Source organism: Mustelus asterias, chromosome 12 (genome assembly GCF_964213995.1).
Source record: "Mustelus asterias chromosome 12, sMusAst1.hap1.1, whole genome shotgun sequence".
NCBI classification, from domain to species: Eukaryota; Metazoa; Chordata; class Chondrichthyes; order Carcharhiniformes; family Triakidae; genus Mustelus; species Mustelus asterias.
The window spans coordinates 108,667,245-108,691,131 of NC_135812.1; the positions used below are offsets into that span (position 1 = coordinate 108,667,245).

General features: G+C 42.1%; 1 protein-coding gene across 2 annotated transcripts in view; it reads right to left on the reverse strand.

Moving 5' to 3' along the window:
• mbtd1 (mbt domain containing 1) overlaps window positions 1-23,887 on the reverse strand; it is a 61,819-nt gene that overhangs the window by 33,984 nt on the left and 3,948 nt on the right. Inside the window, exons 2-9 of one of the 2 annotated variants that reach the window (XM_078225858.1) lie at window positions 14,898-15,099; window positions 11,754-11,887; window positions 10,455-10,572; window positions 8,382-8,464; window positions 6,229-6,346; window positions 3,604-3,738; window positions 2,288-2,376; window positions 1,564-1,798 (exon numbers count right to left, since the gene is read on the reverse strand). In XM_078225858.1, the coding sequence (XP_078081984.1) occupies window positions 1,564-1,798; window positions 2,288-2,376; window positions 3,604-3,738; window positions 6,229-6,346; window positions 8,382-8,464; window positions 10,455-10,572; window positions 11,754-11,887; window positions 14,898-15,099 (1,114 nt within the window). The remainder of the gene's footprint in view (window positions 1-1,563; window positions 1,799-2,287; window positions 2,377-3,603; window positions 3,739-6,228; window positions 6,347-8,381; window positions 8,465-10,454; window positions 10,573-11,753; window positions 11,888-14,897; window positions 15,100-23,887) is intronic. The other variant, XM_078225859.1, reaches the window with a different exon arrangement.

Consider the following 23,887-nt stretch of genomic DNA (forward strand, 5'->3'; position numbering starts at 1 on the left):
ATACATGGTGCTGTTCGCTCTGCTATGTCTTGTCTCACTGGCGGGACTTACCCAGGAATGATGGTGGTGATTTCTGGGACATTATCTGTAAGGTATGATTCTACGGGTACTACTATGTTGTTTGACTCGTCTGTGAGACAGCTCTCTCAATTTTGGCACAAGCCCCCCAGACATCAATAAGGAGAGCCTTGCAGGGTCAACAGGGCTGGGTATGCCATTGTCATTTCTGGTGCCTATATTGATGCTGAGTGGTCCATCCAGTTTCATTCCCTTTTGTTCCACTTGTCACAGTCAGATACAACTGAGTGTCTTGCTAGGCCATTTAAGAGTCAACCACATTATGGTGGGTCTGGAGGCCCATGAAGGTCAGACAAGATAAGGATGGCACATTTCCTTCCCCAAGGAACATTAGTGAACTAGATGGTTTCATGGTCTCATTGGACTTTTATTGAATTTAAATTCCACCCTCGGTCTCTGGATTACTCAGTGACAATACCACAACCCCACCATCTCCCCATTGTTTCTCTGGTATCTTCTGTTACTTTAGTACTTGGGTTTATTTTTGAAGAAATATGTTGCTTCGTTCTATTGATGATAGAACATGTGCACATACACACAATTCCCTCTCGGCATTCCTGTTTATAATAAGAATGTACTTTTGTGTCTTCTGTGTTTGAGTTCTGAAGAAGGTACATACAATATTACATTTTTCTACTCACTCACACAATATAACCATTGCTGGCAAGGCCAGCATTTATTGCCGATCCCCAACTGCCCTTCATTGAGTGATTTGCTAGGCTGTTTCAGAGGGTGGCAAACATGGTTGTGGGTCTGGAATCACATTTCGGCTAAACCAAGGCAACAGCAGCAGATTTGAACTAGATGAATTTTCTTGAAAATCAACGGTACTAGCTTTCTAATCCCAGCATTAGCTAATTACAACATTTAAATTCCCCAGTTGCCATCATGGAATTTCAACTTTTATTATTTTATTTATTTAGTGTCACAAGTAGGCTTACATTAATACTACAATGAAGTTACTGTGAAAATCCCCTAGTCGCCACACTCTGGCGCCTGTTTGAGTACACTGGGAGAGAATTTACCATAGCCAATGCACCTAACCAGCACATCCTTTAGACTGTGGGAGGAAACCGGAGCACCCAAAGGAAACCAATCTCCGATCATGAATGCAAGCTTCTGGATTACTGGCCCAGTGTCATTATGCTACAGTAGGGGGGCTGTTCTGTTTACACTTTGATTGAAGGGTTGCAGCATTTGTGTTTGTATTTAAATTCCTGTTGTGCTGCACTGATTCTATCCTCCTGGAATAGACATCAAGGAAAACATGAAACACACACCTGCTCACTTTTCAATGATAAACTACTTTCTTGAAGCATAGCTGCCATTATCCCCACCATCACATGCATGCAGCTGCCCTTCAGAATCTTAACCAAAGGGGTACAGAACTATCAAGCTACCTGACCATGAAAGGGAACCAGAGCTGAGCCTGATCCTATTCTGACCAGACATTCATACAAAAACAATTCTCAACTCTACACTTACCTGTTCGTTTGAATCTGTGTCCAATACTTCGAGACCAACCAATAGGGTGAATGAGGGGGCTCAGCATATGACACCAGAAATCATCTGTCCCATCATCACACTCTTCATAGATGAGCCGTAAACGACCTCCCACGATGCTTTCAACCACTGCTATCCTTGTTCGGCAGAGGTGCGTTTTATCAACAACTTCTACACGCATGCCAGTTTTGAAAGGATACTGCATGCTTTCAACAACCTGTAAAATAGCCTTACATTATCAAAGGGAAGTGGCTGGCATTAACTGCACTTCTGATTCTGAAGCATAATTATGATAGATAATGGAATCGCAATACTGCCTGCCCTGAGTAGTAAGCCGAAATCTATGGCCAGTTTCAGATCACAAATAAGAAAATCTCCTGATGGCTCAGGCAATAAATAACTGATGTTGGGCCTGCAGTGTGTATGGAGGTGATGAATGAGTAAGGACAAGACCAAGCATTAGTATCCTTTATGGTTGTGTTCAGCAACAAGCGTGGTCAATGTTTAAACCTGTTGGACAAGATTTCAAAAGGACAACTGGCGCCCTTGTGATCAGACCAAGCAGCAGTTAACACTTGCAAAGGAAATAAAAGGAAAAACTGCAGACCAATCACATTGGTAGGAGCATGACATTAAATAAAATTAAAACAGACAGAAGAATGAAACCAATGGGAAAGAGTGGGGAATCAGGAACTGGGCATCTTACCTTGGGGCAGAAATCAGGTGGAAGAGTCTTGGCACCAGTTAGTCTTTTCACAAGAAAAGCTTTCCAGTTTGTATATTTGTGCTGGATAGCTGCAAAGGAAAATCACACTAAATGTACGTTAATAAGACAATAGCAAACATTAACCCACAGCACTTGGAGCAGAAAATGGATCAGATTCTGACTAAAGTTTCCACACAGAATGTCCAAATGAATTTCACCAAATACACGCACAGCTACAAGATGGCGATGACTGTTTAAAGAAAGGCGTGAAGCAGTGTTGACATCTGGATACACTCCAGAAGGTGGAAATCCAACTTGCACACACATCCCAATGAACACATCATCATCAACCAGGACAAGAAAGCATCTTAATGCTGGTGAACCATTTACCAAAGAAAAGCAGGAGCTGTTTGAAATTCCATCTGACCATATCAATCTGAATCTTGGAATGCAGAATTTTGCAGCTTCAAACAGACCAAGTATTCACAAACCACCTCTATTCCAGAAAAAAAATGAGCAATAAAGAGAGACTGGTTCCAAATGCCTCAGGTGAAGGACTTTCTTGGAATAAAATGCTGTCCCATTCAGCTGAACAACAATGGAGAGGTGTTGGAGGAGGATGGTGTGGGTCAACTGTGTCAAAGGTTGCAGTCAGGTTGAGAAGGATGAGGGGTAATAGTTCCCCTTTGTCACAGCCTCATTGGATGGCATTTATGACTTTGTAAGTCTATTCAATCCTACGACAGGGAAGGAAGCCTGATCAGAGGGATTGAAACATGGAATGCCGAGAAAGATGAGCATAAACTTGGGAAGTGAGAACCTATTCAAGGAGACGATTGAAGAGGAAGGGAAAGTGGGAGATGGGGTGGAGGCTGTTTTTTTTTTGAGGAGGGGGGACGATGACAATAAATTTAAATGAGGACCAGGAAGAGAAGTTGGGTGGCCAGCAGCTCTGAGTATGGGCTGAGGGAGCAGGATGTGGATATTGCTGACAAAAGCTCCTCAGAGAGGACATTAGCTGAGATAAGAGAAAAAAACACATGTCAGGGCTAGGGGTTTAAGAGGAACTTTGGCCCAGTTGGCCAAGGAGAGGAGGAAAGAAGCAAAGGCAGCTAATTAATGATAAATACATAAATGAGTGCCTTGCACTTATTGCTGACATTGGGAAAGAAGGTAACAAGGAAAAAGGGTTTAAGAAGACAGGTTTGTAGCAGAGAAAAGCTGGGAGCTCTTTGTATTCCAAGATGATCCTAGATTTTGTGAATGACAGAGGCTAATAAATATTTTTAAAAGAGTAATTGTCATATAAAACTTACTGCGAGGAGTAACTAAAGGCTTGCCACTAGTTGCACACCAACCAACTGGATGAACATCAGAACCACATACATTGCACCAGAAGTCAAGACTAGAATCATTGTCAAAACCTTCATATCGGAGCAACGCTTTGTAACCTGCAAGAGAATAAAATCTGAGTCCAAGAAAGAAATTCTATCAGTTAGGATATGTGCACACTGAACCAACCCATGTGCAGCGATTTGCACTCACAGCTCGCCCCACCTAGCCAAGATGTCAGTCACAGCAATGTGATGACCAGAAAGGACTGATCCCTTCCAAAAGAGAGCAAAATCCACTCCCGAGCGACTGCTGACACCTAGTATCTGTTTCAGAGCCAGTCTGCCCAAGTGCGCCACATTATATCGGCCCTGCTAGAGGGAAAAAAGTACATGTTTTGCATCTTCTTTCCCTCATCGTGGAGAAGGTATGTGACAGCAGAGGGTCAAACAAATACACCTCAGCTTGGGAAAATCACCACTATATTTTTACAAATGCAGCAGTAAATTTACCAACAGCAAGCTCCCTCAAATAGCAATGTGATAATGATCAGATCATCTGTGTCTATGGTGTTGATTGAGGGAAAAGTATTGGCCAGAACGCAAGGGATAACTTCCCTGCTATTTGTCAAAATAATGCCATAGGATTTCTTTTGCCACCTGAGGCGGCAGGTGGGGTTTCAGTTTAATACTTCATCCAAATGATAGCGGTTCCAAGAGTGCAGCACTCCCTCAGTACGGTACCTGGAGTGCCAGCCTGAGTTATTGTGCTCAATTCCTGGAGAGGGACTCGAACCCAGAACTTTCTGACTCCGAGGCAAGAGTGCTACCAACTGAGACATGGTCGATCTGAACTATTCCAGTCTTTAACCGGAAAGCAGTGGATCTCTGGCCATAATTATAGAGAAAATAAGAAAAATTAAATGACTCATCTGTATGACAAGAAAGCAAAGATTTCATGCTGTTTACACTCGAATCCTGCAGCTCTTATGCTGTTGTACAGCCCAGTACACAGCACCACCATTAGACATTTGTTTCCTAACTGGTTAGAGTCGTTTAAGATGTAAAATTAATTTTTAAAAATTACTCAAATTGCAGCTCCAAGTCTCAACATTCCTGCTTTCAAATCTGACATGATGTGGAGATGCCAGCGTTGAACTGGGGTAAACACAGTTAAAAAGTCTCACAACACCAGGTTAAAGTCCAACAGGTTTATTTGGTAGCAAACGCCTCTAGCTTTCGGAGCACTGCTCCTTCGTCAGATAAGTGGGAGTTCTGTTCACAAATAGGGCATATAAAGACACAAACTCAATTTACAGAATAATGATTGGAATGCGAGTCTTTACAGCTAATCAAGTCTTAAAGATACAGACAATGTGAGTGGAGAGAGCATTAAGCACAGGTTAAAGAGATGTGTATTGTCTCCAGACAGGACAGCTAGTGAGATTTTGCAAGTCCAGGCAAGTCGTGGGGGTTACAGATAGTGTGACATGAACTCAAGATCCCGGTTGAGGCCGTCCTCATGTGTGCGGAACTTGGCTATCAGTCTCTGCTCAGCGATTCTGCGTTGTCGTGTGTCGTGAAGGCCGCCTTGGAGAACGCTTACCCGAAGATCAGAAGCCGAATGCCCGTGATTGCTGAAGTGTTCCCCAACAGGAAGAGAACAGTCTTGCCTGGTGATTGTCGAGCGGTGTTCATTCATCCGTTGTCGGAGCGTCTGCATGGTTTCCCCAATGTACCATGCCTCGGGACATCCTTTCCCGCAGTGACAACACAGAGTTGCTGAGCAGAGACTGATAGCCAAGTTCCGCACACGAGGACGGCCTCAACCGGGATCTTGGGTTCATGTCACACTATCTGTAACCCCCACGACTTGCCTGGGCTTGCAAAATCTCACTAACTGTCCTGTCTGGAGACAATACACATCTCTTTAACCTGTGCTTAATGCTCTCTCCACTCACATTGTCTGTACCTTTAAGACTTGATTAGCTGTAAAGACTCGCATTCCAATCATTATTCTGTAAATTGAGTTTTGTGTCTTTATATGCCCTGTTTGGGAACAGATCGCCCACTCACCTGACGAAGGAGCAGCGCTGCGAAAACTAGTGGCGTTTGCTACCAAATAAACCAGTTGGACTTTAACCTGGTGTTGTGAGACTTCTTACTGTGTTCAAATCTGACAGGACAGACACTGCTCGACAGCTGCTCTCAATGGTTTACTCTATCATCTGGAGACAAGCACCTTTTCTCAAAGGACAGCATTTGCCCAGCAAGAACCAGCCAAAACTCAAATAGAGACAACACTGTTGAAGTGAGTAGGCTGCAAACCTGACAATCATCACTCAGACACTGCCCTAGCCAGCAGGAATTTGTATACAAGAATAATTCATAGAGCATCTTTAACATAATAAAAGATATTACAAGGCACTTCATATCACAGTTATAAAACAAAGTATAGCACTGTGCCATATAAAGAGATATTAGGTTTGGTGACTAAAGGTTTAGTCAAAGGGGTAGGTTTTAAGGAGTGTCCTAGAGGTGGGAAAGCGAAATAGTAATATCAGCAGCAATGTCTTAATATCACTTGTCAGAACAAGCATTTGGTTATACCTGCTAACTTTATGATGCCTGCAATCCAAAAGACCTTGGTAGGCAGGTTGCAATCAGTGTTAGGAACTTCCACTCTTACACCCTCTGCAATGTCTCCCCAGTGAGTCCCCATAGGTACCTTTTTGATATAAAAGAAAGCAGTGTTACAGATGCTGCAGTCAAATTATGTTTGTAGATGTATATGCTCTAGATATACAAATCTGCACAATTAAACACATTGGTTTTTGACTAACTTTCATTTATTTTTAGATGTTACTAGTTATAATTCTTCAGTATCGAAAACACACAAGTACACTAGGATTCAAAGTCAATGCTATCAGCCTCTTTCAACTTAAAAGAAAACAAATACACATGACTACAAATAAAATAAGCAGACTATTCTTCTCAGTAGGCCCTAGGTTATAAGCACACAACTGGACTTTAACATGGTTAGTCATAAAAGGTGACTATCAGTAAAGTGATACTAACAGGAATCAAAGTGAGTTTGGAGAGAGTTGGGAAAAAAGAAGTGATGGTGAAAGACAGCAATTGATTGGAGAAAAGACAGAAGAGGGGAGAGGTAGAGAACTGAAAGCAGCAGACAAACAGTTACAGAAAGAGGTTCATGTCTATGACCAATGCCACAGGACACCAAATGCTTTAAAAAAAAAGTAAATTGACAAAGAGTGATCACAAGACAGAGCCATAATTGAAGGGTGCAGATGACATCAGAGTCCACTTGATTATACTGCAGCCTTATCAACAGGATATTTTTAAGATGTTTTAAATACTCTCAATCTGCTTGTGTTAAATTACTGGTCTTATGATAAATGAGCTCACTGCCAGCCATTTACTAAGCCACGTACTGATTATATCCTTTCAAGATTCCTCTAACTGTATTTTACAATTAAAACTCCAGAGGGAACAATTACATCCAACAGAGAGGTCCCTCAGCATGAACAACACGCCATAATTAAATAGGATACAATCCTGCAATCTCAGTACAATCGCCAGGAGAATTACAACACAATAATCTATATTCAAAGAAAAATGGCCATCAACACCTGGAGTGAATAAAGTTTGTGCTTAGGTATCTGATCTAGAGAAAAGCCATGGTGAACGTGTAATTTTTCCATCCAAACTCCAGTCAGGAACATGGGTTACAAACATTCAACCACTCAACAATGTTCTCCCATGGAATTAAGTCATGATTTATCTGCTTATCTGTTTATCCAACTTCAATTCCGGTCACATATGTAACATCTAGCAATCTTAGTCTTGAAAATTTCAAATTTGTTTGGAGTACTCCAGATTTTCACTGTCATTTGTGTTAAGATGTGTTTCTTGATTTTACTCTTAACTAATCCATCTCTAATTTTAAGATCATGTGGCATTGTTCTGGATTCCCCTACCACAGGATATAGCTTCAATGCATCTGCCATATTCAATCCCTTTATTCTTTTACATATCTCAATTAGATCACCCATCAACCTTCTAAACTTAAAATCAAATCAAGTTTACACAACCTGTCCTCATAATTCAACGCTTTAAACCCAGACATCATTCTGGTGAATCAACACTATCAACTTCAAAGACAACTAGATACAATATCAAGCTCACCCTGCAGTACTCCACCCAAAACCATCAGGACAGGTACAGCACAGGGATAGATACAGAGTAAAGCTCCTTCTACACTGTCCCCATCAAACACTCCCAGGACAGATACAGCATGGTGTTAGATACAGAGTAAAGCTCCCTCTACACTTCCCCATCAAACATTCCCAGAGCAGGTACAGCACGGGGTTAGATATAGAGTAAAGCTTCCTCTACACTGTCCCCATCAACCACTCCCAGGACAGACACAGCACGGGGTTAGATACAGAGTAAAGCTCCCTCTACACTGTCCCCCATCAAACACTCCCAGGACAGGTACAGCATGGTGTTAGATACAGAGTAAAGCTCCCTCTACACTGTACCCAAACATTCACAGGAAAGCTATATCACGAGTTGATTCCCTCTGGGCTGATATATGATATACTGTCCTTAGCCCTGTGATCCGAGTGAGCTTTTAAATTAAAAGCTCATCTTCAAATGACATTTGTGATCTTTGGGAAAACTCTACATTTAGATAGTGATTGGCACAACATAATTCAGTGAAATAAAATTCCACTCACGTGTTTGAAGCAGCTGACAGGTGCCCCAGTAAATTTATTGCTCCAAACATAATGACCCCAGTCAAAGCCTTCCACTGTGACTGCTGTAAAATTATTACATAAATGGTGAAAATGGTGACTGCAGCAACAGCCTCTCAATTAACAATATCAGGCCAAGATAGCAATGGTACAAGCATACGCTAACAGGCTAGAAGCAGCACTGGTTTTCTCATACATTTAACTGATTCAAAGCTTGAGTTGTGGTTATATCAGTCACTTTAACGCAATATCCAGTTTGGCTGTGGGTGTAGAAGTTAGCCTAGCCAACCCATCCCCTCATCAGTCACGCACTTCCACCACAAGATCAGCAGCTTGCAAACAGCAGCAGGTACTCTTGCTGGGTATTTTCTGCTAACCCAGGTATGTCGAGGCCTATTGTGGTTCCTCCACTGCCACCTCAGAGATTGATCCTCCACCTGTGCTGAGAAGCCAAACTTGGGATCATATTCGACTGAATGGTTCAGTCACAAAGGAAGCAACAGAATCCTTCAACACTTGTGCTCCCTCAAATGGCAGAATGTGGACAGTTGGAGCCCAAAAAAAAAAAACAGTGCTGGGACAAATGTTGTTCAGAATTTAAATGAATTGAAATCAAAAATACAATTTTGAATTTGTGGGAGAAATTGGCTGGGGGATTATAGTCAATACTGAGTAGGACTGCAACAAACTACAAGATATCAGTTGGAAAATGAGTTTCAACGTAGATAATTGAGAGATAATACATTTTGAAACATATCACTTAGAAGATAAGGATCAAAATAATGTGAAGCAGTAAAGAGTTCAGGGAGTACAAATACACAAATCAGTAAAAGTAGAGGTGCAACTTATTAAGAAATTCAAAACATTCAATCACTGGGCTTTGCAGGGGGGCAGAATTGATAAGTGGAGAAGTTATACAACATTTCTACTGAACCTTGGTTTGATCACACGGAGTTCAATGTCCTGCTCTGCTCATGATTTTCTAAAAAGGACATCGATGGGCTGGAGACTGTGCAAACGTAGAAGTTTGCAACGCCAACTGATTTGTGTATTTGTACTCCCGGAACTCTCTGCTTCTTCACATCGTTTTGATTCTTATTTTCTAAGTGATATGTTTCAAAATGTAATATCTCACAATTATCTACGTTTACAAGAACAATGCCAAAACTCAGGGGTTTTACCTATCAAACAGCTGGCTGTCTTTTCTCTTGAAAAGAGCAGGTTGAGGGATGATCTCAGAGATCTTTCTAACCATGAAAGGTTTTGATAGAATTGAAACAAAAATTTTCCACTTGTGGGAAAGAGCAAAAACTGGAGGAAAGCAATACCAGATAGTCACCAAGAAATCAAGTAGGGAATTTAAAACAAACTTCTTTACAATGGAATGGCGAGAATGAGGAACTTACTACCACACAAAGTAATTGAATATAGATTGAAGGGGAAGCTTGATAAACATTTGAGGGAAAAGGAAATAGAGGGTTGTACTGATTGAACTAGATGAGGCTCAAGTGAAGCATGCACACAGCATGGAGTAATTGGCCCAAATGATCATCTTCTGTGCTATATACTCTACACAATTCCATAAATAGATGCTGCCATTCAAAAGGGTATGTAAATAAAAAAGTGCCTCAACTTAATAAAGACCTATTATATCTCAACACTTTGCCACCAAATTGTCTTGGTGACAGTGACAGGGAGGGGCAGCATGTTTATTGAATTGTGTTCACACATTAGAGGGGGAACTGAAAGTTTGTACCAGCCATGGAACTGAATAAGCCCAGGGAGGTGTGTTACCAGCAGTTCGTGCCAAGGCATCACTATTTCTGGTCACTCATTGTCACAAGATCAATGAGAACAAGACAGAAAGGAGGGTCGCAGGTTTTACTTTAAAAACAATATCACATATTTTAAATCTCACAATACACTGTTAAACTGTTAAAAAGATATAAATAAATGGAAAATGTTCAAAAATTCAGCCAAGCTTTTCAAGGGTGTTCAAACTGGCTTTCCTCCCCGCAGTTTTCAACATGATGCAAGGTATTAGAAATATGTCACCTGCTTTACTCTTGGGTTGATTCTGTTGTAGGCTCGCCTGGTACTGTGCATAGGCCGCTAATTTAGCCACCAAAGGTTGTTTCTGCAAAACCTTTGCCTTCTTTGTCGGAGGTTTTCCCTGTTGAAAGCAAAAATAAGAACATGCGACAGATAAATTGCCTGTTCTAGCACATAAAAATAAATACACTTCTCCACTGCAACTGTGAGCATCTGTATTCCTCTGTATTAATAAACCTGGGAGTTGAGATCACACTGTCCAATATTAGCAAGCAACACCTTATGAAAGATTCCTTCGATTGCCATGAAACAAAAACATGGCCCACCACAATTTCAACACCTCTTCCAAAAAACATTAACTAAACATTGTGTGGAGAGAAAAAATAATTTGGTTATACAGAAACTTAAATATTGCTGAAAGAGAGATGTTGCCAAAGTCTTTTGCCTTGCGCTCATCAGCAGATATTCGCAAGGATATCAATTGTGAAGAGAATTATAATTATACTGCAGGAGAAGAATGCGCCAATCAGTTGGCAAATGGACTCTGGTGCATTCTCCATGGCAATGCCTCTACCAATCAGCACAGTCTTTCCATGCAGTATAAATATTCAATTTTATATGAATAATCAATACGAGAGCTTCAGTGAGAAGACTGAGGGATGGTGGAGAGTGATGGTGGCATGCACTGGTGCCTCAGTGCCAGGAACCCAGATTCAATTCCGACCTTGGGTGACTGTGTGGAGTTTGTACGTTCTCCCAGTGTCCACACGTTTCCCCTCCGGGTGCTCTGGTTTCCTCCCACAGGTCAAAGATGTGCGGGTTAGGTTGAATGGCGATGCTAAATTGCCCTTTAGTGTCAGGGGACTAGCAGGGTAAATAAGTGGGGTTAAGGGGTTAGTGCCTGGGTAGGATTGTTGTCAGCACAGGCTTGATGGTCCGAATGGCCTCCTTCCGCACTGTAGGGATTCTATGAACTATAATTATAGATACAGTTTATGAATGCCACTGAAAAGCTAAACCAATTGTTGAACTGCCTTAATGCCGCTTATAAGGACGATGTCAGAAAATTTCAAGCCAGCCAATTGAGAGCCATCCAAGCTCAAAAATAGACTCTGTTGTCCACATATTTCTGCCAAGCCAGAAGTTTGGCTCTCATTCAAATGGAGAGCTGTTCAAGGAAGAGCTTTCATATAACTGAACTCAAGGGAAAGCTGGGAGGGAAAGAGATTTAAGATGGTAGGTGATGTACAAGAGACAGAAAATGGATCAATGCAGATTTTATATAAGATATTGAAACAATACCTGAAGTCTGGCTAAAATGCTGGCTTTTTTTGAATTGGATGAGTAGCTTCTGGAGCAGGAAACACTGCAGAATCGTTTGGTCTTGGAATAAAATGCATCTCTCACTCCAACCATCCCACACATTTCACAGGTGGCTGAAGACAGAAGCAGAGAACAATCCAAAAGCAATGACAAGAAACTCTGATATACAATCAATTAGTCACTGCTGCATCATTTAAGTGGAGCAATACCAAAGAACAAAGAAAATTACAGCACAGCAACAGGCCCTTCGGCCCTCCAAGCCTGCACCGACCATGCTGCCCGACTTAACTAAAACCCCCTACCCTTCCGGGGACCATATCCCTCTATTCCCATCCTATTCATGTATTTGTCAAGACGCCCCTTAAAAGTCACTATCGTATCTGCTTCCACTACTTCCCCCGGCAACGAGTTCCAGGCACCCACTACTCTGTGTAAAAAATCTGCCTCATACATCTCCTTTAAACCTTGCCCCTCGCACCTTAAACCTGTGCCCCCTAGTAATCGACTCCTCCACCCTGGGAAAAAGCTTCTGACTATCCACTCTGTCCATGCCTCTCGTAATCTTAGACTTCTATCGGGTCGCCCCTCAACCTCCATCGTTCCAGTCAGAACAAACCAAGTTTCTCCAACCTCTCCTCACAGCTAATGCCCTCCATACCAGGCAACATCCTGGTAAGTCTTTTCTGTACCCTCTTCAAAGCCTCCACATTCTTCTGGTAGTGTGGCGACAAGAATTGATATATTCCAAGTGCGGCCTAACTAAGGTCCTATAAAGCATCAACATGACTTGCCAATTTTTAAACTCAATGCCCCGGCCAATGAAGGCAAGCATGCCGTATGCCTTCTTGACTACCTTCTCCACCTGCGTTTCCACTTTCAGTGACCTGTGGACCTGTACACCCAGATCCCTTTGCCTATCAATACTCCTAAGGGTTCTGCCATTTACTGTATATTTCCTATCTGTATTAGACCTTCCAAAATGCATTACCTCACACTTGTCCGGATTAAACTCCATCGGCCATCTTTCCGCCCAAGTCTCCAACCAATCATATTCTTACAAACCACAAACAAATTGGACTCTGCTTCACCCTGGGTCACACTCGGGGCTAAGTCCATATCCATCCCAGTTTAATTGAGGGAGAGCCTTCTCAATGCTGGTTACAGAAGGCTCCATAGGTGAGTGAGTTGGAGCAGCTTCAATCCAGCAACAAGTGGCCATGTGTTGACAGCACACATTCTCCTAACAGGCCAATCTTACTCAGATAAGCCATAAGAATGGGGAAAAAATGTTACTTTACAATAAACTGTACTTTCCAAACTGATAAAGCTTTTATATTGGTTGAATGCCAGATCTCTCTCCATGGTTGTGTATTTTTTAGGCCAGGTGACAGTTAAAGATCAAGGTTTTCTGACCACGAGCCTTAAAAAACTACCAGCACCCCTACCTTACCAAAGGCGGCCCATTTGTCGAACCTGGCAGCATTGCCAAGGCACTAAACCACTAACAGCAACTGCTCAGAAGAATTAGGTGCATAGTTAGAAGGGCCCAATCTTTTGATAAGTAAACAAGTTATTTCCTCCCTCCCTGCTAAAAAGGGGCAGTGCTTATTTTAAAATTAAACCTTGAAATTTATTTTATTTCACTATAATGGGAGATTTAAAATTTCACATCAAGTTGGACATTTTTACAGTAAAATCCTGTTATATATACACAAGAGCTGGCCCAAGTGCTGCCAAAGGAAGGTAGCCTTTATTTTGTGTAGAAAATTGGGAAGGTTCTGTACACCTGAGCCAATTTACATGCACAAGCCTGCAATCACATTCAGTTACTTGATCATAGGATCCAAATCAGTTGAATTCTGTGCAAAAGACGGTGACAATGGCGCAAATAAAGTTATTTCTCATCAGCTTTCAAGTGACTGGACCTTAGAGTTTTAATAAACTAAACATGAATAACTAAGGTGCACCAGTGCCCTGGAATCAAATACAACCCGATTCTTTTCTTCCCCCCAGTTGCTAACAGCTTCTAATATACTCAGGAATTTAGCATCAGCGGCCTGGATACAGCTCAAACACAGATAGGGTGCAGCATAAAGCCCCTTCAAAACCAACTAATGTTTTTCAATCATCAATTCCGTTGTACCAACTATTTTTGCCCATTAACCCTCCTATGGTTTCCAAACAAGGAAAGCAAATAACGTAAAGTGTTGCCTGATGTGGACTAGCATCCACAAAACAATTGGTTGAGACAACAGCACAACAGTTTCAGTTTGGATCCTTGCAGCCGGTTGGTGAAATTGCTTTTGAATTCAGATGAAAAAGACTCAGGTAATCAACTCAGCAATGCTGCTTTGCTTTTCCGCTGAAAACATAGCTCTCTCAGGCAGCCACAAGAACATCAGCCCATCCACCCAAAGTCTGATCCCCATGAAATCAGCCCTCAATGCTCATTCATGTTTGCGAAAGGGTTAGAAACTTTACTTTCACCTTTGGGAACAATGTTCAAGTTTCCTCATTGAAATCTTTGTACCCATGAGATCCCAAGTGGTCCAATGGGGACACTCCCAAAACTTGCTGTGTGAGAGATCACCAGGGCATGCTGATCAAACAGCTGAATTGCCCAGAGAGTTAATGTTCTGTCAGGAGGTCAGAAAACAGTTTTCTTTTAAATGAGATATTTGGCAAATCTTGCCTCATTCATTCATTCTGATTAGACAGACATCATAGATTTTTTACAAAGGAAATTACCCACTGATATCAATCAGTATGATGTGGAGTTGCCGGCGTTGGACTGGGTTAGGCACAGTAAGTCATCTCACAACACCAGGTTAAAGTCCAACAGGTTTATTTGGTAGCACCAAATAAACCTGTTGGACTTTAACCTGGTGAGACGACTTACTGTATCAATCAGTATAGCTTTGGGTGGTATTTGGAAATCTAGGCAAAACCGTCAAAATTAGGTAACTGGGTAATACTGTTTATTTGGACTAAGCACCCCATATAAGGTGAATGGAAAGAGCTAGGTCCAACCATGTTTTATAAAGTGAACACCAATGTACTTCTTTGTACATCTTGTAATAGGTTATAAGAAAGACTAATTGTATACACAAGTCACTGACTGACCCATTCCAGATTTGCCATCTGGATACGTGTAGACCTGTCCATTGGTTTTGATAAGTGGAAGACTGGCTGGCATGGAGGTAACTTCCTCTTCGCTCTCATCAGAGCTCGAGCTGCTGCTGCTATCCTCGCTGCAGCTGTCATAGCCGTCAAACATTCCAAATGAGTCCCTCCTCTTCCTCTCTGATCGTGGGGAATGCTCAGTCTGCAGACAAATTATAAAACATGTTAATGTGCATCGCGGTAGGCATCACATGTCTGAAAGCAAAAATCTTTTTTGCACTCCTTGCTTGGGTGCTTTATGTATCAAGACTGAATGACTTGCTCCCAACTTGGCTAACCTTATGCAAACCAACCATATGGAAGCTGTCGAATGCGCCTAGAATGTTGAAACCTTACATTTTTCTTGTCTACACAGCCAATCCCCACAAGTGCACAGTAGGAAGGTATCAGCATGTACCTGGACTCAGTGTGAATTAGGGCAGTAGGAAGTCACGAATCCACCAGATCGAAGAGTGCCCAGTTTACATTGCTAAGAAACAGGTCACTCCAGGATATCGCAGGCACACTTCTAAACAAGGATTCCCCAAGTAATATTCATACAAAACTCTAGGGGAACAGCCTAACAATGAGCAGAGCTGATGAAACATTACCTACACACATACATCCAGTTTAAAAATGTATAATCACCAATAACCTTTCACAGCTCATTACTCGGCACAAAATACTGCGATTACAATCTATAAATTCTGCCCATTTTGTTTCTCAATGGAATTCTCTGCTCAGTGGTTGGTCATACACTTCTCAATGTACAAAACCCCATTTAATTACACAACCGAAGGTACAGAGGCCGTGCAATTGCCAATCAGAACTTGATAAAAGACAGAATCTTTGGGGACTTGTTAGTACAGGAGTTCCCCAGCATGTGATCCATCCCAAGCAGGAATTAATTTGATTTGTCACATGTATTGGGATTCAGTGAAAAGTACTGTTTCTTGCGCGCTATACAGACAAAGCATACGGTTCACAGAGTACATAGGGGAGAAAAGAAAAGGGTGCAGAATGTAGTGTTACAGTCATAGCTAGGGTGTAGAGAAAGATCAACTTAATATAAGATAGGTCCATTCAAAAGTCTGGTGGCAGCAAGGAAGTAGTAGTTTTCCGAGTCAGTTGGTACATGACCTCAGACTTTTGTATCTTCTTCCTGATGGAAGAGAGTATGTCCGGGATGCATGGGGTCCTTGATTATGCTGACTGCTTTTCCGAGGCAGGAGTGTGGACAGAGTCAATGGATAGGTGGCTGGATTGTGTGATGGACATGGCTAACGTAGTTTCTTGTGGCCTTGATCAGAGCAGGAGCCATAAAAAGCATGAAAGCATCCTTTCCGAATGTTTCTATGGTGCATCTGTAAAGGTTGGGGAGAGTCGTAGTGGACATGCCGATTTTCCTTAGCCTCCTGAGAAAGCAGAAGCATTGGTGGGCTTTCTTAACTATAACATCGATGTGGAAGGGCTAAGACAGGTTGTTGGTGATCTAGACACTAATTCACCAGCTTCTCTATCTCTTCCCTGTACTCTATCCCATCATTGTTTGAGATCCGACCCACTATACAGTGGTGTTATCAGCAAATTTGTAAATCAAGTTGAAGGGGAATTTGGCCACACAGGTGTATAAGGAGTATAGTCGGGGGCTGAGGACACAGCCTTGTGGGGCACTAGTGTTGAGGATTATCGTGGAGGAGGTGTTGTTGCCTATCCTTACCGATTGTGGTCTGTGGGTTAGGAAGTCTAGAGCCCCAGGTCACAGAGTTTGAAGATAAGTTTTGTTGGAATAATGGTGTTGAAGACTGAGCTGCAATCAATAAATAGAAGTCTGACATAAGTGTTCCAGGGTTGAGTGTAGGTGTCTGCTATGGACCTGTTGCAGTGATGGGTGAACTGTAGTTGATCCAGGCTATCTGGGAGGCCAGAGTTGATCCATGCTAAGACTAACTTTATAGAATGAATGTCAGAACAACCAGGCGATAATCAGTAAGACACGCTGCCTGGATTTTCCAGGGAGGATGTTCATCTTCTTGAAGCAAGGAGGGACCTCAGATCGGTGTAAGGAGATGTTAAAGATATTTGCAAATACTTCTGCCAGCTGGCCCACACAGGATCGGAGTGCTTATCCGAGTACTCCATCCGAGCCACTTTCCGTGGGTTGACTTTCAAGAACGCCGATCTGACGTCTGCGACATGACCTCGGATCATATTAGGGGCTCAAATCAAGACCATATGACATAGGAGCAGAATTAGACCACTCGACCATCATCTCCATTAAATTCCTCCTCATCTCCGTTTTAAATGACAGCCTCTTGCTCTGAGGTTATGTTCTCTGATCCTGGACTCTCCCACAAAAGGGAAGCAACCTCTCAACATTTACCCTGTCAAGCCCCCAGAGAATTCTATATGACTCAGTAAGATCACCTTTCATTCTTCTAAACTCCAATGAGTACATGCCCAACCTGCTCAACCTCTCCTCACGAGAAAACCCCTCAATGCCCGGGATCAACATACTGAAGCTTCTCTGGACTGCCTCCAATGCCAGGGAGTCAGTTAGCTCAGTTGGTTGGACAGTTAGTTTGTGATGCAGAGCGATGCCAACAGCACAGTTCAATTCCCATATCAGCTGAGGTTATTCATGAAGGCCTGTCTTCTCAACCTTACCCATTGCCTGACGTGAGGTGATCCTCAGGTTAAAATCACCACCCCCAAAGGGCAGAGCAGCCAATGGTCATCAGGGACTTTGGCACCTTTACCTTTCCTTCGATAAGGTGACTAACCTGTACACAGCATTCTAGGTGTGGTCTAACTAGTGCCTTGTATAGTTTTAGAAAGACTTTCCAATTTTTATACTACATTCTCTTTCGAAATAGAGGCCAACATTCCATTTGCCTTCCTGTTACCTGAACTTGCATGCTAGCTTGTGATTCATGCATAGGCCCCCCCAAATCCCTCATTGCTGCAGCTTTCTGCAGTTTTTCTCCATTTAGAAAACATTCAGCTCCTTTATTCTACCAAAGCGTATAGTTTCACATTTTCCTGCATTATATTTCATCTGCCAAGTATTTGCCCACTCACTTAACCTGCCTAAATCCATCTGTAGACTCGCGTGTCAGCCCCACCACTTGTCTTCTACCTATTTTTGTATCATCCGCAAACTTGGCAGTGAAAGTCCTCCAGCTTGCCAAGAGCAGCAAGCAGACCACTTCACATTTTAAAAGCCACCCAGCAGATATGAGAAACTGAAGTGCATATTTTATACCTTCGTCACAAAGTACAATCAGCTCGTCGAGCTCAACGTGCCTGGGGAAGTCCCAGTCATCCTTATCACAATATCATTCAGATATAAATCCCTGATCCCTGAACTTACCTTTTACCAATTTGTAACTCTTGCCATCCAGTTTAATTTAAAATCACCCATCACTACTTCCATCAAATCTCCACTCGGTGAAACAGTCCAAGTTTTTCTAGTCTTAACTTCACGATTCAGTTACCCAGACCAGTTCTTCACTGAAGCTCCATGGCTGGGAAGTTAGTTACCTATATACTGGCAACCAGAACTACACGCAAGGGGTGGCCCTGAATAAAGAAGTTTAATTTTCTTTCCTGAATAGTTTTTCCTGACATTGTCAAATTCTGTTGGTGTTCATTTCACCCTCACAAACATCAATCAAATGTTCATGCTACATGAGAAAAATTCAGCAAAAACCTGCAGGCTACTCAATCAAAATTCAAATATGCATTTTTGTACTAAACATTATGCAATCAAACTCTGGATCCTTTTTCCAACTCCCAAAATTATTGGTAGCAGCTACACCCAAGGTCAACTAATGCAGCATCAAGTTGGCACCTCATTGGTTTTGTGGCTTGGTATCAGGTCACTCTCCACCTGAGCCAAAGTGAGTCAAGGGTCTAAAAATTCACAGGTTTTGTACTTGCTCAAGAAAACAAATCCCACATATTAACCAGGGCTACAGTGTCTCATGATATTCCTACAAGATCTGCTCAATGAGCGATATCAGTGCCTAATAGAGCAGTTACCAAAGAACAAAATAGACAAGTATCTACTGCCCATTGCAATATAAATGCAACCAACAGAATTAAACAATGACTAAATGGGAACAAAGTGATGTGATAGTGTGGTTATGGTACTGAACTAGCAATCCAGAGATTGAGAGTCGAGATCCCACCAGAGCACATTTTGAAATAATCTGGTAATTTATAGACTTACACAAGGGGAAAAATAGAACAAGCATCAAAACCGCTCCTTGTAAAAACCCACCTGCCTTCCAGGGCAGGGAAACAGGTCACTTTACCTTATATCCCAATCCCACAGCAACGCGGGTATCCATCAATGATCAATAAATGGAACACTGCCTACATTCAAGAACAAGTGGAACCTGCATACAAAACAACTAGCAGACTGCATTAGTCTGGCATCAGCTGCAAATCTGGGCACTTGAATACAATTCAGAAGCAGTAGGAGTCCCAGCAGATTTGTCCCACATTAGAACCATAGAACCATAGAAAATTACAGCTCAGAAACAGGCCTTTTGGCCCTTCTTGTCTGTGCCGAACCATTTTATGCCTAGTCCCACTGACCTGCACTTGGACCATATCCCGCCACACCCCTCTCATCCATGAACCCGTCCAAGTTTTTCTTAAATGTTAAAAGTGACCCCGCATTTACCACTTTATCCGGCAGCTCATTCCACACTCCCACCACTCTCTGCGTGAAGAAGCCCCCCCTAATATTCCCTTTAAACTTTTCTCCTTTCACCCTTAACCCATGCCCTCTGGTTTTTTTCTCCCCTAGCCTCAGCGGAAAAAGCCTGCTTGCATTCACTCTATCTATACCCATCAAAATCTTATACACCTCTATCAAATCTCCCCTCAATCTTCTACGCTCCAGGGAATAAAGTCCCAACCTATTCAATCTCTCTCTGTAACTCAGCTTCTCAAGTCCCGGCAACATCCTTGTGAACCTTCTCTGCACTCTTTCAATCTTATTTACATCCTTCCTGTAACTAGGTGACCAAAACTGTACACAATACTCCAAATTCGGCCTCACCAATGCCTTATATAACCTTACCATAACACTCCAACTTTTATACTCGATACTCCGATTTATAAAGGCCAATGTACCAAAGGCACTCTTTACGACCCTATCCACCTGTGACGTCACTTTTAGGGAATTCTGTACCTGTACTGTTAGTCCTGTTATTAGTACCTGCTGCTGATTCCTCTCCTTCACTCAATTTCTTATCCACTTTAAAATTTTACCTCGGATACCCATTGCATGTCAAACAAGAGAAACAAGAATGATCTCCATCATAAACAAGGTGGCTGTAGTGAAAGAGTTGTACTGTCTAGAAAGGAACAGGTTAAGAGGCATTGAGGTACATAAAAGCATCAAACATCACAGATGATATGAACCTAGAATATTACTGTAAGGTTAGTCAGGCTAATAGAAACAATAGGATACAACCCGAGATGGTTAAAAAAATGTTTGGATTGATCTACCAGATACGGCATTGGAACCTGATGTTTGGGAAGTTAATACAGTTGGACTGGTTTTGTCAGTGACCCTTATTTCATCCCTTATTTTCACCTGCTTTCTCTCAAACATTTCTATTTCTTTGAGCAGGCTGCACACTGTGCTGTGAAATAGGTTTGCAGCACAAACGATCAATTCGGCAGCTTTTGAGCTATGTGACAAGGGAGTTCAAATTAGTCTCACTCAGAAAAAGAAAGCCTTTGGCTCTGCTGACCATTCACTGAATTTGCTCTCACATCAAAACGATTCCAAGACCAAGGGCACAAACACAGCTTGAGGCCATCGGTACCTGAACACACTGAAGCTTGAGGGAATATGGATGGAAAAGCAGAAGGAAAAGCAGCAAGTAGTGAAAGCCACACATTTCTCAAAGAGGAACCACTCAAGTTATTTCAGCTTTGTGTCATTCACCTCCCAACTGCCAGACACCTGTCGAGGCACAAGAACAAAATACCTGCCCTAACAGTCAATAGACAGTTGGATAGATGCATTTTTTCCACCAAAAGTGTCAGCATACCAAACTTCTATCACAAGAATCAAAACCTTCAGAGTCATTAACAGGTAAAGTTAATGTGCATTTAATCAAGAAAATGTACTTTCATTCAGTTGCAGAATTACTTATAAAACCAGAAAACCCAAATCCTTCATTCCTGAAATTATAAAGAAGTTGTTAGCACAAAAGGTGCTTACCTAAGCAGATTAATGCTCTCCTGTTGATCACACATTAGGGACAGGATGGCTAAGGCAAGAGAGAAAAAAGATTTTGCTCAGAGTGCAATTCCAGTTCCGATTCACAAATCGAAAAGACGTGCTGATTAGGTGCATTGACCCAAACAGGCACCGGAGTGTGGCGACTAGGGGAATTTCATAGTAACTTCACTGCAGTGTTAATGTAAGCCTTACTTGTGACTTATAAACAAACTTAACATGCAGAATAACCTGCTCCACAGCACAAAACAACTGGACAATATCAGCAAAACTGCTCCCAAGAACCAGGCCATCCACAAAAATGCTTAGTAACACTCATTCTTGCTCTCTACAACCTGCGCACTGCATACATCCAGAAAAAGTTTATAACTGAAGAGGATCATTTCAATTCAAATTGATACAACATGTGCAGATAAATTTACTTTCAGGACTCACTTGAGCTGCAAACCATTGATCAGGGGCTGCAAAGATACAATAGCTGCTACAACTCCATTACAACTGGTCTGCCTTGATCATGAACATCTGTTTTAATATTTAACTAACTCTAAACTCAATGGAAGAGAAGTCACACCACATAGACGTTACATATTACTGGATATATACATATCAAGTACTGTGCTTATAGAACAGACAAGTTACCATATTTATTTTCAATGTGGCACAGTAATTAGCACTGCTGCCTCACAGCGCCAGGGACCCGGGTTGGGTCACTGTCTGTGCGGAGTCTGCATATTCTCCCCGTGCCTGTGTGGGTATCCTCCCACAGTCTGAAAGACGTACTGGTTCGGTGCATTGGACATACTCAATCCTTCCTCAGTGTACCCAAACAGGTGCTGGAGTGTGATGACTAGGGGATTTTCATTGCAGCGTTGTCAACTTACCTGTGACTAATAAATAAACTTTTATTTCATTTCTTCCCCAATCAACTCTGAAATTTTGAAGAACTGTATGCGAGGTGATGCATTTTGGTAGATTGAACCAGGGCAGGACTTACTCAGTTAATGGTAGGGCGTTGGGGAGAGTTACAGAACAAAGAGATCTAGGGGTACATGTTCATAGCTCCTTGAAAATGGAGTCACAGGTGGACAGAGTGGGGAAGAAGGCATTCGGTATGCTTGGTTTCATGGGTCAGAACGTTGAATACAGGAGTTGGGACGTCTTGTTGAAGTTGTACAAAACATTGGTAAGGCCACACTTGGAATACTGCGTGCAATTCTGGTCACCCTATTATAGAAAGGATATTATTAAACTAGAAAGAGTGCAGAAAAGGATTTACTAGGATGCTACCGGGACTTGATGGGTTGAGTTATAAGGAGAGACTGGGACTTCTTTCTCTGGAGCGTAGGGGGTTGAGGGGTGATCTTATAGAGGTCTATAAAATAATGAGGGGCATAGACAAGGTAGATAGTCAATATCTTTTCCCAAAGGTAGGGGACTCTAAAACTAGAGGGCATAGGTTTAAGGTGAGAGGGGAGAGATACAAAAAGGTCCAGCGGGGCAATTATTTCACACAGAGGGTGGTAAGTGTCTGGAACAAGCTGCCAGAGGTAGTAGTGGAGGCGGGTACAATTTTGTCTTTTAAAAAGCATTTAGATAGTTACATGGGTACGATGGGTATAGAGGGATATGGGCCAAATGCGGGCAATTGGGATTAGCTTAGGGGGTTTAAAAAAAAAGGGCGGCATGGACAAGTTGGGCCGAAGGGCCTGTTTTCATGCTGTAAACCTCTATGACTCTATGACTAAGACACAGAATAATATATGAAGCTGAAATGAAGGTACAATTCTTTCAGTGAATGCAATGGCAAGCAGCCTGCTCCCAAGATTCCACAAATGCTGAGCTGCAGCAAATTAATTAAAAAGCAGCACAACTGCAGCCCCCAACAGCTTCAACTTATCTTTTTGTATGGTGCCTTTGACATAATAAAATATCCCAAGGCATTTCACTGGAGCACCAAAGGGAGATGTGTCAGGTAACCAAGCTCTTGGACAAAGGAGGAGGTTTTTAAAGGAGTATCCTAAAGAAGAAAAGTGAGGTATAAAGGGAGAGAATTCTAAAACTTAGGGCCAAGGCAGAGAAAGCATGAGTACCGTTAGTGGAGCAATTAAAATTGGGGATGTGCAAGAATCCAGAATTAGAAATCTGATTGTTGCAGGGCCGAGGGGATTAGAGAAAGGTGGAGCCACGGAGCGATTTAAAAAGAATGAGAATTTTAAAATCAAGGCATTGCTGGATCAGGAGCCAGTGCAGGTCAGTAAGCAGAGGCAACAGAGGAATGGAACAGAAAAGTTTTGGACGATCTCAACTTTAGAGGGCAATATGTCGGAGGCCAGCCAGAAGTTTTGGAACATTTAAGTAGAGGGTGAGAGTTTCAGCAGCAGATGAGACAAGATGGGTGAAGTTGTACAGCATTATGGAGATGAACAAAATCAGCTAACATAAGGACGCAAGGGCAAGTTGGATGCTCAGCAGTTTAGAAGAGAAAGATTATTGACCCGAAATGTAACACACTCTCCACAGGTGCTGCCTCATAGCATTTCATGTTTATTCTTATGTAAAAATATACAGCAATAGCACTGCCAAAGCACATCCTACACACGTCTTTTCTATGATTCTACAGCTCAGTGACACTACATAACTATAGTTCCTTTTTGAATTAAGAAAAACCAAGACTGATTGCCCA